Source organism: Macaca mulatta, chromosome 19 (genome assembly GCF_049350105.2).
Source record: "Macaca mulatta isolate MMU2019108-1 chromosome 19, T2T-MMU8v2.0, whole genome shotgun sequence".
NCBI lineage: Eukaryota > Metazoa > Chordata > Mammalia > Primates > Cercopithecidae > Macaca > Macaca mulatta.
The window spans coordinates 61,169,643-61,183,105 of NC_133424.1; the positions used below are offsets into that span (position 1 = coordinate 61,169,643).

The window sequence follows — 13,463 nt, forward strand, 5'->3', positions numbered from 1 at the left end:
CTTTGAGGATGGGAGAAAAGGTTCTCTGAGAGTTTATTACATGAGTATCACATGAACTCCAAAGTACATCTTAGGCCAGTGATGGTGGCTGTAATCTCAGCACTTTGGGAGGGTAAGGCGGGTGGATCACCTGAGGTCAGGAGTTCAAGACTAGCCTGGGCAACATAGTGAAACCCTGTCTCTACTTAACATACAAAACATTAGCCACGGGTGGTGGTGCACACCTGTAGTCCCAGCTACTTGGAAGGCTTAAGCAGGAGAATCATTTGAACCTGGGAGGCGGAGGTTACAGTGAGCCAAGATTACACCATTGCACTCCAGCCTGGGCAACAGAGTGAGACTCCATCTCAAAAAAAAAAAAAAAAAAAAATCTTAGGAGTAGATGGAATCCTGTTACAAGTCTGAATCAAAAAGATAACTTTGGCTGAGCGCAGTGGCTCACACTTGTAATCCCAGCAGTTTGGGAGGCTGAGGCGGATGGATCACTTGAGGTTAGGAGTTCAAAACCAGCCCGGCCAACATAGTGAAACCCTGTCTCTACTAAAAATACAAAATTAGCCAGGCGTGGTGGCACATGCCTGTAATCCCAGCTACTAGGGAGGCTGAGGCAGGAGAATCGCTTGAACCTGGGAGATGGAGGTTGCAGTGAGCTGAGATCACACCATTGTACTGCAGCCTGGGCAACAAGAGCCAAACTTGGTCTTAAAAAAAAAAAAAAAAGAAAAAGAAAAAGGCAACTTTTACAATGATTTTATAGATCCCAATATTATAGTATTTTCTCCAGACTACCCACAAATATGTACTGTGCACCTATCATGTATAAGAAAGCAGTCTAGGAGACACTACCCCTGCTCCCAAGACGGCATTAACAAGTCACTTCAAAATATAATTGGTACAGGCCAGGTGTAGTGGCTCACGCCTGTAATCCCAGCACTTTGGGAGGCTGAGGCAGGTGGATCACGAGGTCAAGAGATCAAGACTATCCTGGCCAACATGGTGAAACCCCGTCTCTACTAAAAATACAAAAATTAGCCAGACATGGTGACATGCACCTGTAGTCCCAGCTACTTGGGAGGCTGAGACGGGAGAATTGCTTGAATCCAGGAGGCAGAGGTTGCAGTAAGCCAAGATTGCACCACTGCACTCCAGCCTGCCAACAGTGAGACTCCGTCTAAAAAAAAAAAAGAAAGAAAATTGAAAAGATACAATTAGATCCTGAGGCAAGCAGGTGCTATGGCTCACACATGTAATCCCAGCACTTTGGGAGGCCAAGGCGGGTGGATCACTTCAGGTCAGGAGTTTGAGATCAGCCTGGCCGACGGTGAAATTCTGTCTCTACTAAAAATACAAAAATTAGCCAGGAGCGGTGACATGTACCTGTAATCCCAGCTACTCAGGAGGCTGAGGCAGGAGAATTGCTTGAACCCAGGAGGTGAAGGTTGCAGTGAGCTGAGATCACACCACTGCACTCCAGCCAGGGCAACAGAGTGAAACTCAAAAGAGAGACAGAGAGGAGAGAAGAGAGAAAGAAAAGAGAGAAGGAAGGAAGGAAGGAAGGAAGGAAGGAAGGAAGGAAGGAAGGAAGGAAGGAAGGAAGGAAGGAAGGAAGGAGAAAGAAAGAGAAAGAAAAGAAAGAAAAAAGAGAAGGAAGGAAGGAGAAAAAGGAAAGAGAAAAAAGGAAAGAAGGAAAGAAAAAGAAAGAAAGAAAGAAAAAGAAAGGAAAGAAAGAAAGAAAGAAAGAAAGAAAGAAAGAAAGAAAGAAAGAAAGAAAGAGGGAGGAAGGAAGGAGTCCGGGTGCCGTGGCTCACACCTGTAGTCCCAGCACTTTGGCAGGCCGAGACCAGTGGATCACCTGAGGTTGGGAGTTCAAGACCAGCCTGACCAACACAGAGAAACCCCATCTCTACTAAAAATACAAAATTAGCCAGGCATGGTGGTGGGTGCCTATAATCCCAGCTATCCGGAGGCTGAGGCAGGAGAATCGCTTGAACCCGGGAGGTGGAGGTTGCAGTAAGCTGAGATCGCACCATTGCACTCCAGCGTGGGCAACAAGAGCGATACTCCATCTCAAATTAAAAAAAAAAAAAAAAAAAGGGAAGGGGAAGGAAGGGAAGGAAGGAAGGAAGGAAGGAAGGAAGGAAGGAAAAAGAGAGGAAGGAGGAGGAGAAATATTTTTTTCAGTCTACACAATGAATATGACTATACCCTTCGGGGGAGGGAATATGTTTATAAGATACATTAGTGATTTTGGTATTTTGATGTTAGTGGTCTTTTTCAGGCCTCATGATGTAAATATCCATCTTCTGTCGAGATCGGGGCAGAGCAGGAAGGTGCTCCTTGGGGTTCCCCATCTGATCCCCCTCAGTCCAGCCCTGGTTTTCCTGAGGCAGGAGGGAGGGATGAAGTCTTTGGTGAAGGGTTCGATGCCGGCGGTCGGCAGTGCAGGAGGCAAGACTTTCCATTAGGCTTGAGGTTCAGACACACACCCCACCAAGCCCGCTTCCTGGCCCTGACTCCTTGGGGCACTGCAGGGACCAAGTGCACCCTCAGCTCAACACTGCCCCCTCTGGACGCAGGCGAGATGGGGAAGGTGCAATGGGGGCAGGCGGGGTGCCTGGCAGAAGCTGAAAGAGTGCCTGAGACACAGAGAGATGAGCGCGGAGACTGAAAGGGATGACGGATGCATCAGAGATAAAGGGCAGGAGGGAGTTGGAGACGGAGACAGGGAAGAGAGAACAGTCAGAGGGCAAATCAGACAGAGAACATAAGAGATATGAAGATAGAACCGGGACAGAGTGACCTGAGTCAGGCAGATATGGGGACAGATTAATATGGAGAGCGATACAGTCAGGAAAGTCTCCGGGCCAGGTGTGGTGGCTCACACCTGTAATCCCAGCACTTTGTGAGGCCAAGGCCAGGGGATCACCTGAGATCAGGAATTCGAGACTAGCCCGACTAACATAGTGAAACCCCGTCTCCACTAAATACAAAAAATTAGCCAGGCGTGGTGGTGTGTGCCTGTAATCCCAGCTACTTGGGAGGCTGAGGCAGGAGAATAGCTTGAACCTGGGAGGCGGAGGTTGCAGTGAGCCAAGATCGTGCCATTGCACTCCAGCCTGGGAAACAAGAGTGAAATTCCGTCTCTAAATAAATAAATTAGCTGGGCATGGTGGTGTGTGCCTGTAGTTCCAGAAACTCCAGAGACTGAAGTGGGAGGATCACTTGAGCCCAGGAGGTAGAGGCCATGATTGTGCCACTGCACTCGAGCCTTGATGAAAGAGCAACACTTTGTTTCATAGATGGGGTCTTGCTATGTTGCCCAGGTTGTTCTGGGAACTTCTGGCGTCAAGCGATCCTCCTGCCTTGGCCTCCTAAAGTGCTGGGATTACAGGTGTGAGCCACAGTTCCCAGCCTAAATCTGATTTTTTTTTCCTTGTGGACTAAGTTATGACATACTAAATCTGATTTAAATCCCCACTCCAGCAACCCCAAATGCTAGAGATAGTCAACTACTCACCTTTCCTATGTAAACCAACCAATCCAGAGCCCACACCCCATCCACACCTTTATGAGCACAGGCTCCCTGAGCCACCATCCACCTGTGCTAATTACCCCCGGGCCAGGTACCAAAAACTCAGGACAACCTTTAGGCTCCAGAGCCTGCTGAAATTCAAACTAGGTAATCTCAAACCTGCTTACCTTGCCTCTTCTGGTTTGTTTGTTGTTTGTTTTGTTTTGTTTAGATGGAGTCTCACTGTGTTGCCCAGGCTGGAGTGCAGGCATGATCTTATCTCACTGCAACCTCTGCCTCCCAGGTTCAAGTGATTCTCCTGCCTCAGCCTCCCGAGTAGCTGGAACTACAGGTGTGCACCACCACGCCCGGCTAATTTGTGTGTGTGTGTGTGTGTGTGTGTGTTTAGTAGATATGGGGTTTCACCACGTTGGCCAGGCTGGTCTCAAACTTCTGACCTCAGGGTGATCCACCCACCTCGGCCTCCCAAAGTGCTAGGATTACAGGTGTGAATCACCGCACCCAGCCTTTTTTTTTTTTTTTTTCCTGAAAGACAGGGTCTTGATCTGTTGCCCAGGCTGGAGTGCAGTGGTGCAGTCATAGCTTACTGCAACCTCAAACTCCCAGGCTCAAGTGATCCTCCTGCCTCAGCCTCCAGAGTAGCTGGGACTACAGGTATGAACCATGGTGCTGGCCCTGAAACCTATTTATTATTATTATTATTATTTTTTTTTTTTTGAGATGAAGTCTGTCACCCAGGCTGGCACAATCTTGGCTCACTACAAGCTCTGCCTCCCGGGTTCACACCATTCTCCTGCCTCAGCCTCCCGAGTAGCTGGGATTAAAGGCGCACATTACCATGCCTTGCTAATTTTTATATTTTTACTAGAGACTGGATTTCACCATATTGGTCAGGCTAGTCTCGAACTCCTGACCTCGTGATCCACCCACCTTGGCCTCCCAAAGTGCTGGCATTACAGGAATCAGCCACCACACCCGACCAAAACTTACATTTTAAAACATTTTGCCGCGAATAACTTACCCTATGACATTCTTCCCAGGACTGCCCTTGGGCTGGAGGTTCCTGGGAGTTTATTCCTCCCTCCCTCCATGACCCATGGCTCATGACTGACTAGGGGTGGTGTAGTGGCAAGTCTCCAAACTATAGCCCCTAGTGAGCACGTCCCTGATATTCAGATTTGTATAGTGCCCTCCCATATTTAACCTCGGGTTGCCCGACTTGCATTAATTATAAAATACAATGGAAGAGAAATTGTGCCAATTTCAAGCCTAGTCTTTAAGAGACTGGTAGCTTCGGCTCCCCCCTCTTGGAATACTCATTCTTGGGAGCCCTGAGCTATCATGCAAGAAATCTAGTTACTCTGGTGGAGAGGCCACAGAGGGACAGTGCTGACACTGCATGGAGAATGAGAGAAGTCCAGATGTCCCCACAACCCAGCTAGGCCCAGTCCTCATGCTATCCCCACCATGGTGCCACACACATCTAATGTACCATCTTGTATGTGCTAGCCCAGGTGGGCCCTGAGATGACTGCACCTCTAGCCAACATAACATGGAACTGAAGAACTGCCCTGCTGAGCCCAGTCAACCCATGCATTTGTGAGCAATCATGTATAGTTATTGTTTTACAGCTCTAAGTTTTGGGGTGGTGTGGGCTTTTGTTGTTTGTTTTTTGTTTGTTTTGAGATGGAGTATCACTCTGTTGCCCAGGCTGGAGTGAAGTGGCATGATCTCAGCTCACTGCAACCTCCACCTCCTTGTTTCAAGCAATTCTCCTGCCTCAGCCTCTCAAGTAGCTGGGATTACAGGCTCCCACCACCATATCTGGCTAGTTTTTTTGTATTTTTAGTAGAGATGGGTTTCACCATGTTGGCCAGGCTGGTCTTGAATTCCTGGCTTCAAGTGATCTGCCTGCCTCAGCTTCCCAAAGTGCTGGGGTTACAGGCATTTGCCACTGAGGCCGGTTTGGGGGTGGTTTGTTGTTCGGCTACAAGCTCAAACAGGGAGATACAAAGGCCCAGTTCCATATGTCCCAAGATGGGAAAGACTCCACAACTTAATTTGTGCTCTGGAGCTCCCTGCAGGATTAGGCTGAGGTTGGCACTTCACCTGAGGTCACCTCTTGCTCCTCTTCCCCTTTGCTGTCCTGTTTTCCCCACTCTTCTACTGGCTTCTCCTGGGAACATTTTTTTCTTTTTCTCTCTCTCTCTCTTTTTTTTTTTTTTCCTTTTTTTTAAGATGGAGTTTTTCTCCTGTTGCCCAGGCTGGAGTGCAATGGAGCGATCTTGGCTTACTGCAACCTCCGCCTCCCGGGTTCAAGAGATTCTCCTGCCTCAACCTTCCAAGTAGCCAGGATTCCAGGCATATGCCACCATGCCCAGTTAATTTTTTTATTTTTTTATTTTATTTTATTTTTTTTTGTATTTTTAGTAGAGACAGGGTTTCACCATGTTGGCCAGGCTGGTCTGGAACTCCTGACTTCAGGTGATCCACCTGCCTCAGCCTTCTAAAGTGATGGGATTGCAGGCATGAGCCACCGTGCCCGGCAGAACACTTCTTTAACAAATCACTGGCATTTATATCTTGTCTCAGACTCTGCTTCCAAGAGAAGCTGATCTTAGACCTGATGCTTCTAATTTTTTCATCTCCAACCACAACCCCAGGAGGTCAGGGTCTGGCTCCCCCTCCACTCTTTCTTGCTCCTCTCCTGCATTCAAAAGACATAACCACCTTCCAGGCTCCCCAAACAACAGACAGCCATCTACTGGGGTCGGGAGCATGTAAAAACATCCATGAGGCCTCTGAAGGAAGCAGCAAGCAGCTTGTTTGCTGTGGCCAGCAGCAAAAGAAGCCCCCAAACCGTACCATCCCGGAGGGGGATCATAAGGAGGCCAGGTAGGCAAAGTTCAGGCAGTTGCATTGCATGTCAGCAGCACTTCAGGAGGCAGGTGGGGTTGGAGGTTGTCTCCCATCCTGTGTCTGCGGTAGGAGGGGCTCTGCTGGTAGTTCCCTCTCCTCCCCCAAAGAGCTTCTCTCCACCCCCACCAGTTCTCTGTCTCTGTAAATCCCAGAATCCATCACCACGGATCCTCCAGCAGGTCCCACAGCCGGCTGCTGCTGGAGTCAGATAAGTCAGCAGAGAAGATGCTGGGGGGTGGGGGACCAGAACCCAGAGGAGGACCCCCGCTCAGGGCCTCCAGCCAGTCCAGGGAGTCCGTGGGGTCCCTGGGAGAAGGGGAGGAGGAGTTCGTGGGAGATGGGAGTGAAGAGGAGAAAACAGACGAGAGGCCTTCAGAGTCCGGGGAAGGGGACAGCACGTCGAAGGAGCCAGGGAAGTCCAGGGGAATGGGGGGCAGGGGGTCTGCGGGATAAAGAATGGTACGTGAGCTGGGAAAGTCAGGAGTCCGGGCGCCAGCCCCCTAAACCCCATTTCCAGGAGTCCAGCTCCCCAGCTCATGCCTCCCTTGGACGTAGGAGTCCGGAACCTCAGCCCCTACCTTCCCTAAATCTAAGAATTCAGATCCTACCATCAGGCTCCACCTGATCCTCCAGGATGTCATCGATGTCCCGGTTCGGAAGCAACTGCGGATGGAGAAATTCGGCGAGAACTCCGGACTCCGACCTGGACCTGACTAGAGAACCCTAGCCGGATTCAACCCACACCCTCTTACCTGCGCCCTCCGAATCGCTTCCTGTAGCTCCTCCTCCAGAGTCAGAGCCGGTGAGCCCGGCGCTGAGGAAGGGTTCAGGGCTGGAGCTGCAGCAGGAGCCGAAGTGGTAGTTGGAGCCGGCGCCGTCCCCGGGGTATCCACGGCACGTGGAAGAGGTGGCCTGTGAGATGCTGCGCTGGGCTTGACCTAGAACAGCCAGGAGGGGTAGCTCCCATAAGCCACGCCCACCGGGCGCAACCCCACCCACTCGCAACGTGTGGCTCCACCCCTTGATCCTGTCGCGACCCCTTGCTCATCAACCCCTCCTTTGGTCTCGCCTCCTATTCTTTCATTAGCTCCTCTTCCCTAAAGATCCTCCCCCCGTTGCTCTGAACCACGCCCCCTCGCTTCAAGGCTTCCCACCGCTGATCCACGCCCCCATACTTCATTGGCTAGTTTTTTCGACTCCCCGCCCCTCCCACTTTGCTTTCTCTTCATTGGTCCACACGCGCATAGCCCCGCCCTCACCGAGCCCTGACGCCGGGCGGCTGCCAGGGCCTTGGGCCTGAGGCGCGGCCAGGGAGCACCCGCGGGAGTGTCCTCGCGCCGCGGCTTCGGCCGCTCGCGGGGCGGGGCGCCGCCGCGCATGCGCTCCAGGAGCATGGATTTGGTCCCCGACACTGGGAGGCCCCGCAGGCGCAGCTGCTGCCGGAGCTCTGAGACCTGGGGAGGGGGGGTGGGAAGAGGCAGTGCTGGGCGGGCTCCGGGGCGCAGGCGGGAGCCGGACAGGATATTTGGAAGCCGAGAAAGGAGACACTGGGGCTCCGGACTCCTGGGACCCTAAAACACGATGGGACTGGGTACCCGATGTCCTGGATTTCCAGCGGGTAGAGGCTGCGGGGTTGGAATTCTGGGACCCCACCGAAGGAGAGAGCCAGCCTGGAAAGTTACACCCCAAACTTACCGTCAGCTCCTCCAGTTTAAGGGTCTGAAGTTCCAACTTGTGTGGAGGGGGCGAGGGGCTAGGGACTCCTGGTGGGCAGGGAGTGAGAACACAGGGCTTCATCCTGGTGATAGTCGTGAGGGGTGAACAAAGGTTAGAGGGGTAGAGGGGGAAAAGGCGTTCTGGGGTCCTCAAAAACGGGGGGCTGGGGAAGATGCAGAAAAGTGAGGGCCCAGAATTCTGGGTCTCCGAGGGCGCAAACATGGGGCTAGATTTCTGTGCATGGGGGAGGAGGAACTAGGGGTTCAGACTCGGGTTTGAAGGGCAAAGGGAGGGGCTGGGATCCTGGACTCTTAAACCCTGGGGGAGGAGGGGGTTGGGGGCCCGAATCCCCTAATCGTGGACTGGAGGTTTGAGAGAGGAAGATGCTGGGACCTGAATTTCTGGGTCCTGGGAGAAGAGAAAGGGGCATCATACCTAGGATGTGGCTGCTGCGAGTCTGTCCCTTCCCACAGAGGTGGCCCGGGAGGACCCAGGGCGGACCCCTCGGCTTGGGGGTCCGCCCTGGATCCCTGTCTCGGCTCTGGGGGCATGTACTGGTGGTATGTCAAGTTCCCCCTGGGCTTGGACTCCCTCCAGCGTTGGGAGATCTTGGGAGACTCCTGGAAGAGCAGGTATGATGTGCTAGGCTTCAGCGCCGCTCCCACCTTGCTGCCCCGGGGCTACATGCAAAGTAGAGTCAGCTCGGTGCCACCAAAGAGGAGCAAAAATGGCAGCAGCAGCAAGGGAGACAAAGGCTGGGCTCTCATAGGGACCTCTCCCTCCGGTCGAGACTCACCTTCTTTGGGGACCTCCAAGGAGGACAATATTCTGGCTCGGGGAGCAGGACCCCAGGGCTGAAGAGGAAAGGGGCCGTGCCTGAGGGCAAGGCCGGGGCCAGAGGAGGGCCTGAGGCTGAGATCCACGGGTCTGGATCCGAGACTGGAGAGACGATGAAGGACCCTGAGAGGCCTGCAGGCAGCAAGCCAGGCCGGGAGGAGCAAGGCTGTGTGGAAAGCGGGGCCCCGGGGTGCGGGAGGGCAGGCCAGGGCGCAAGACTTGAGTGCTGGGAGCTGGGCGCCTGAACTCCTGGATCTGAGGGCGGAGGTGTGGGGGGGCCCGATTGTTACATTCTCAAGTAAAGCAGGAATTTTCTATCACAAAGGGGTGTGGTAGCTGAGGATCACAGATGTCTGAGGTTTTGCTAGGACAGGGGTGGGGACTGCACTCCTGGTTCTTGGGGAGAGGGAGAGGCTGAAAGCTACATCCAGGCCAACCGCAGTGGCTCATGCCTGTAATCCCAGCACTTTGGGAGACTGAGGCGGGTGGATCACTTGAGGTCAGGAGTTCGAGACCCACCTGGCCAACATGGTGAAACCCCGTCTCTACAAAAAATACAAAAATTAGCTGGGAGTGGTGGCGCCTGCCTGTAATCCCAGCTACTCAGGAGGCTGAGGCAGGAGAATCGCTTGAACCTGGGAGGTAGAGATTGCAGTGGGCTTAGATTGAGCCATGACACTCCAGTCTGGCGACAGAGCAAGACTCCATCTCAAAAAAACAAAAACAAAAACAAAAACTACATCCAGAGCTTCTCGTGTATACCAAATGTGGAGACTGGGATGCCCGTCTTCTCCAAAGAAGCAGGATCCAAACTCATGCATCTCATTGGGGTGGAGAAGCAGGAAGCAGAGCTCCTAGGGGTGGGGTGGCCAGAGACCTGGACCCCTGGATCCTTGGGAAAGGACAGGCTGGGATTTTGGTCTGTCCCCGGGGATGGGGACTGAGCTGCAGGAACCAATGAGGGCTATCTGGCAGCCGTATTCCAGGATATCCCAATCGGCGGGGAAGTCACCATCCCCTCCCTTTTGGGGCCCACACTTACTCTGCTCCTGATTCCGTCTGTGGATCCGAAGCTGGAGGACTGTGGAGGGAGGAGGGAGGTGGGAGGAGGAAGGCGGGAAGGGAGTGTCCAGGAGCCTGGCCTGGCAGGCGGGTGGGAGCTGCAGTTGTTGGCGGGACACGCGTGCCCAGCCCCCTTACACAGCCTGTGCAGGCGGGTGGGCGGGCAGCAGGCTCCCTTCCTCCGGCCTCCCGCCTGCTCTCTGCCAGCGCAGCGCTGCGGGCCAGCGCCATTCTGGGGCTACGAGCCAGCCAGCGTGCAGGCAGGAGGCAGCCCTGCCCCTGGCTCCACCTGCCCCCTCCATGAGCAAGCGTGTGCCCACCCCACCCCCTGCGCAATCGCCATCTTGGCAGGCTGGCCCCTTTGCACCTCGCCTCCCTTTATCCATGCACTCCTGCTACTTTCTGTGCTATCCCGGGGCCTTCCTACAGTTAACACTCTCCGCATATCCACATTTTAAGTGTGCATCTCTTTGGGCTCTAGTTTTGCACACATGCCATTTTCGTGCACTTGCGTGTTTTTGAACTCTTCATCCTTGACCCACTGTGCCTCAGCATCCATGTTAACACTCTTTTTTCCTTTTTTTAATCTGTTTTATTTTTTTAGAGACAAAGTGTCGCTCAGTAGCCCAGGCTGGTGTGCAGGGGTGCGATCACAGCTCACTGCAGCCTTGAACTCCCAGGCTCAACCCATCCTCCCACCTCAGTCTCCTGAGTACCTGGGGCTACAGGCATGCACCACCACACCTAGCTAAATTTTTTTGTTTTGTTTTTATTTTTTGTAGAGACAGGTCTCGCTGTGTCGCCCAGGATGAATGTTAACTATCTTTTTTTTTTTTTTTTTTGAGACAGAGTCTCGCTCTGTCACCCAGGCTTCAGGGCAATGTCATGATCTCGGCTCACTGCAACTTCTGCCTCCCAGATTCAAGTGATTCTCCTGCCTTAGCCTCCCAAGTAGCTGGGATTACAGGTGCCCACCACCACACCCGGCTAATTTTTTTTTTTTTTTTTTTGAGACAAGAGTATTGCTCTGTCACCCAGGCTGGAGTGCAGTGGCGCGATCTAGACTCACTGCAACCTCCACCTCCTAAGTTCAAGCAATTCTCCTGCCTCAGCCTCCCTAGTAGCTGGGACTACAGGCGCATGCTGCCACGCCCAGCTAATTTTTTGTATTTTAGTAGAGATGGGGTTTCACGGTGTTGCCCAGGCTGGTCTTGTACTCCTGAGCTCAGGCAATCTGCCCACCTCAGCCTCCCAAAGTGCTAGGACTACAAGCATGAGCCACCTCGTTTGGCGTCAATTTTTTGTATTTTAGTAGAGACAGGGTTTTGCCATGTTGGCCAGGCTGGTCTTGAACTCCTAACCTCAGGTGATCCACCTGCCTCGGCCTCCCAAAGTGCTGGGATTACAAGCATGAGCCACCACACCTGGCCAGGATGAATGTTAACTATCTTATGTGCACACTCAGGGTTTGTACCCCAGTTTGGGAGCAAGGATCTCCCTTTGCACATTTCTGCTCTTCTCTGGATATATGCGCCTTTTTGTACACTCCTTGCTCTTTGGTTTCTGGTGTCTTTGTACCCATCCAATCACACAGACATCTCATGTGCACACTGAAGTACCTTTGCCTTCCCAGGAACTGATCTGTAGTTCGAAACACTGGCACTTTTTTTTTTTTTTTTTTTTTTTTGAGACAGAGTTTTGCTCTTGTTTTCCAGGCTAGAGTGAAATGGCACGATCTTGGCTCACCACAACCTCCGGCTCCAGGTTCAAACTATTCTCCTGCCTCAGCCTTCTAAGTAGCTGGGATTACAGGCATGCACCACCATGCCCGGCTATACTTGCAGACTTTTTGCTTGCCCTGGGACCTAAAACAAGACCTTTGGCACTCACAGCTTGACAACTCATTGTCCCCTCACCCAAACTCGCACACTGGTCCCCTGAAGTCCCTCCTCTGCTCTTCTGCCTCTGCATGTGCACCATAGTAAGCCCTTGTTTCTCTACAGTGCTCGAACACTCTGCATGCCTACCCCTGGCCTCCAATCCCCATTGCTCCCCCGTGAGGGTGGTACTAGCCATTTGCACACTCGATCCACCACAGCTGGACCCCTGTGCTGGGGCCTCCTTTATGCAGTGACCTTTTGCACAAAAAACGCAGGCCTCATGGGTCCTACCACCCCTCCCTTCCCACCCCAGAGTACAGCATTCTCAGGATCCCATCCCCCACACATGAAGAGAGCCCTCTCTCACCAGATCGGAACTTGGAGCGAATGATTTGGGAACGCTGGGAGGAAGCCGCCAGGGTCATTGCCAAGGCCGGGATGGGGACCTGGACGGAGAGGGGGCAGGGCAGGGGCCCCATAGTGGGCTGGCTCAGAGTGGAGGTCAGAAGGCTGCCCCTGTGAGTGAATTCAGCAGGGAAAGGGCCCGAGGGAGGTGGGAATAGGAGCAGCCTTGGGCCATAACTTCTGGATCCCAGGGGCTGTAGAGGAGGGGACTGCAGACCCGGACACCTTGCTCCGAGGTAGGAGGGAGCTGGGAACCTAGACCCCTGGTCTGAAAGACAGGGGCTGAGGGCCTCAACTCCGGTATCCTGGGAGGGGAGGGACCTGGGATCTGGGAATCCTAGGTCCTGAGGAGGAACGGATTGTGGGTTGGGACCCCTGCATCAAGGAAAGGGAGGAAGCAGTGGGGCCTGGACTCTGGAATCTTGAAGGAGAAGGAGGTTAAGGGCTGGAACTCAGTACTCTAAGAAGAGAATCCAAGATCCTGAGTGGAGAGGGGAACCCGGCCCTGATAGGTTTCTGAGGAACAGAAGGGTCCCTGTGACCTGTATCTGAGAAGGAGTGAGTGGGGTGTCAGCCATCAGGGTCTCTGGGGAAGGGACTGGGACCAGAGAGGGGACAGAACCGTTGAGGAGTGCGCCCCCCGTCCACCCCAGGGGCTTCTCACCAGGTGGGCTCGGCGAAGCTGTGCTCTGGGGCAGGATGAGTCTAGAGGCCGAGGCTGGACACCGCAGGCTCCGCCCCACCAGCCTGGGACCGCCTCCAACCCACCTTCCTGGGGTGTGCCGGGAGCCCCGCTGGGGACCCTGAGAAGGGGTGGGAGCACCCGCTGGGAGGGCCTGAGCGGGCCTAGGGGGATGCTGGGGGGTAGAGGGGGGACGCCAGGGTTCCCCGGCTCGCTCCCCCTGCGCGTCCTGGGGCTGTGGGGTGGGGTGGAGCGGTGGCAGGCGGACTGACAGAAGCAGGTGCCCGGAGAGGGGCGCCGAGTGAGCAGCAGCGGCAGGTGGTCGTGTCCCGGCCCTGCCGGCAGGTGCCACCTGTCACCTACTTTTTCCCTGACGCAGCAACTGGAGTCAAGTTCAGGGGAGTGAAAAGTTCAAACTGGGGGCCCAGAT

At 53.7% G+C, this 13,463-nt stretch overlaps 1 protein-coding gene and 1 long non-coding RNA gene across 19 annotated transcripts; one reads left to right on the top strand and one right to left on the bottom strand.

Moving 5' to 3' along the window:
- Nucleotide 1: 1 nt before the first annotated feature.
- On the bottom strand, nucleotides 2–13,281 carry MAMSTR (MEF2 activating motif and SAP domain containing transcriptional regulator). Of its 18 annotated transcripts, none has more exons than XM_015124486.3 (10): nucleotides 13,016–13,281; nucleotides 12,314–12,392; nucleotides 10,047–10,085; nucleotides 8,964–9,106; nucleotides 8,603–8,787; nucleotides 8,147–8,249; nucleotides 7,711–7,905; nucleotides 7,204–7,389; nucleotides 7,060–7,114; nucleotides 5,909–6,893 (listed from the first exon to the last, which is right to left on the bottom strand). In XM_015124486.3, exons 2-10 carry the CDS (start codon nucleotides 12,369–12,371, stop codon nucleotides 6,610–6,612), a joined length of 1,248 nt encoding a protein of 415 aa, XP_014979972.2. In that variant the 5' UTR covers nucleotides 12,372–12,392; nucleotides 13,016–13,281; the 3' UTR covers nucleotides 5,909–6,609. The 18 variants fall into 18 exon arrangements, 17 of the variants coding, with proteins under 17 accessions (XP_014979972.2, XP_077836819.1, XP_077836820.1 ...); XM_077980693.1 differs by having other exon boundaries at nucleotides 8,603–8,847; nucleotides 13,016–13,272; XM_077980694.1 differs by having other exon boundaries at nucleotides 8,964–9,136; nucleotides 13,016–13,272.
- Nucleotides 9–1,773, top strand: LOC144337227 (uncharacterized). The gene is made up of 2 exons (XR_013410028.1): nucleotides 9–285; nucleotides 1,439–1,773. It is a non-coding gene; the product is annotated as an uncharacterized LOC144337227 (long non-coding RNA).
- Nucleotides 13,282–13,463: the final 182 nt, after the last annotated feature.

What these genes read in the sequence shown, in the direction of transcription:
- MAMSTR (XM_015124479.3), bottom strand. Translation starts at nt 12,425, where the DNA reads ATGGGGCCCCTGCCCTGCCCCCTCTCCGTCCAGGTCCCCATCCCGGCC. An exon ending in CAGACGGAATCAGGAGCAGA is followed by an intron (nt 9,260 to 10,046) that starts GTAAGTGTGGGC and finishes CTCCGCCCTCAG; the next exon opens with ATCCAGGAGTTCAGGCGCCC. An exon ending in CTTGGAGGTCCCCAAAGAAG is followed by an intron (nt 8,848 to 8,963) that starts GTGAGTCTCGAC and finishes CTTTGCATGTAG; the next exon opens with CCCCGGGGCAGCAAGGTGGG.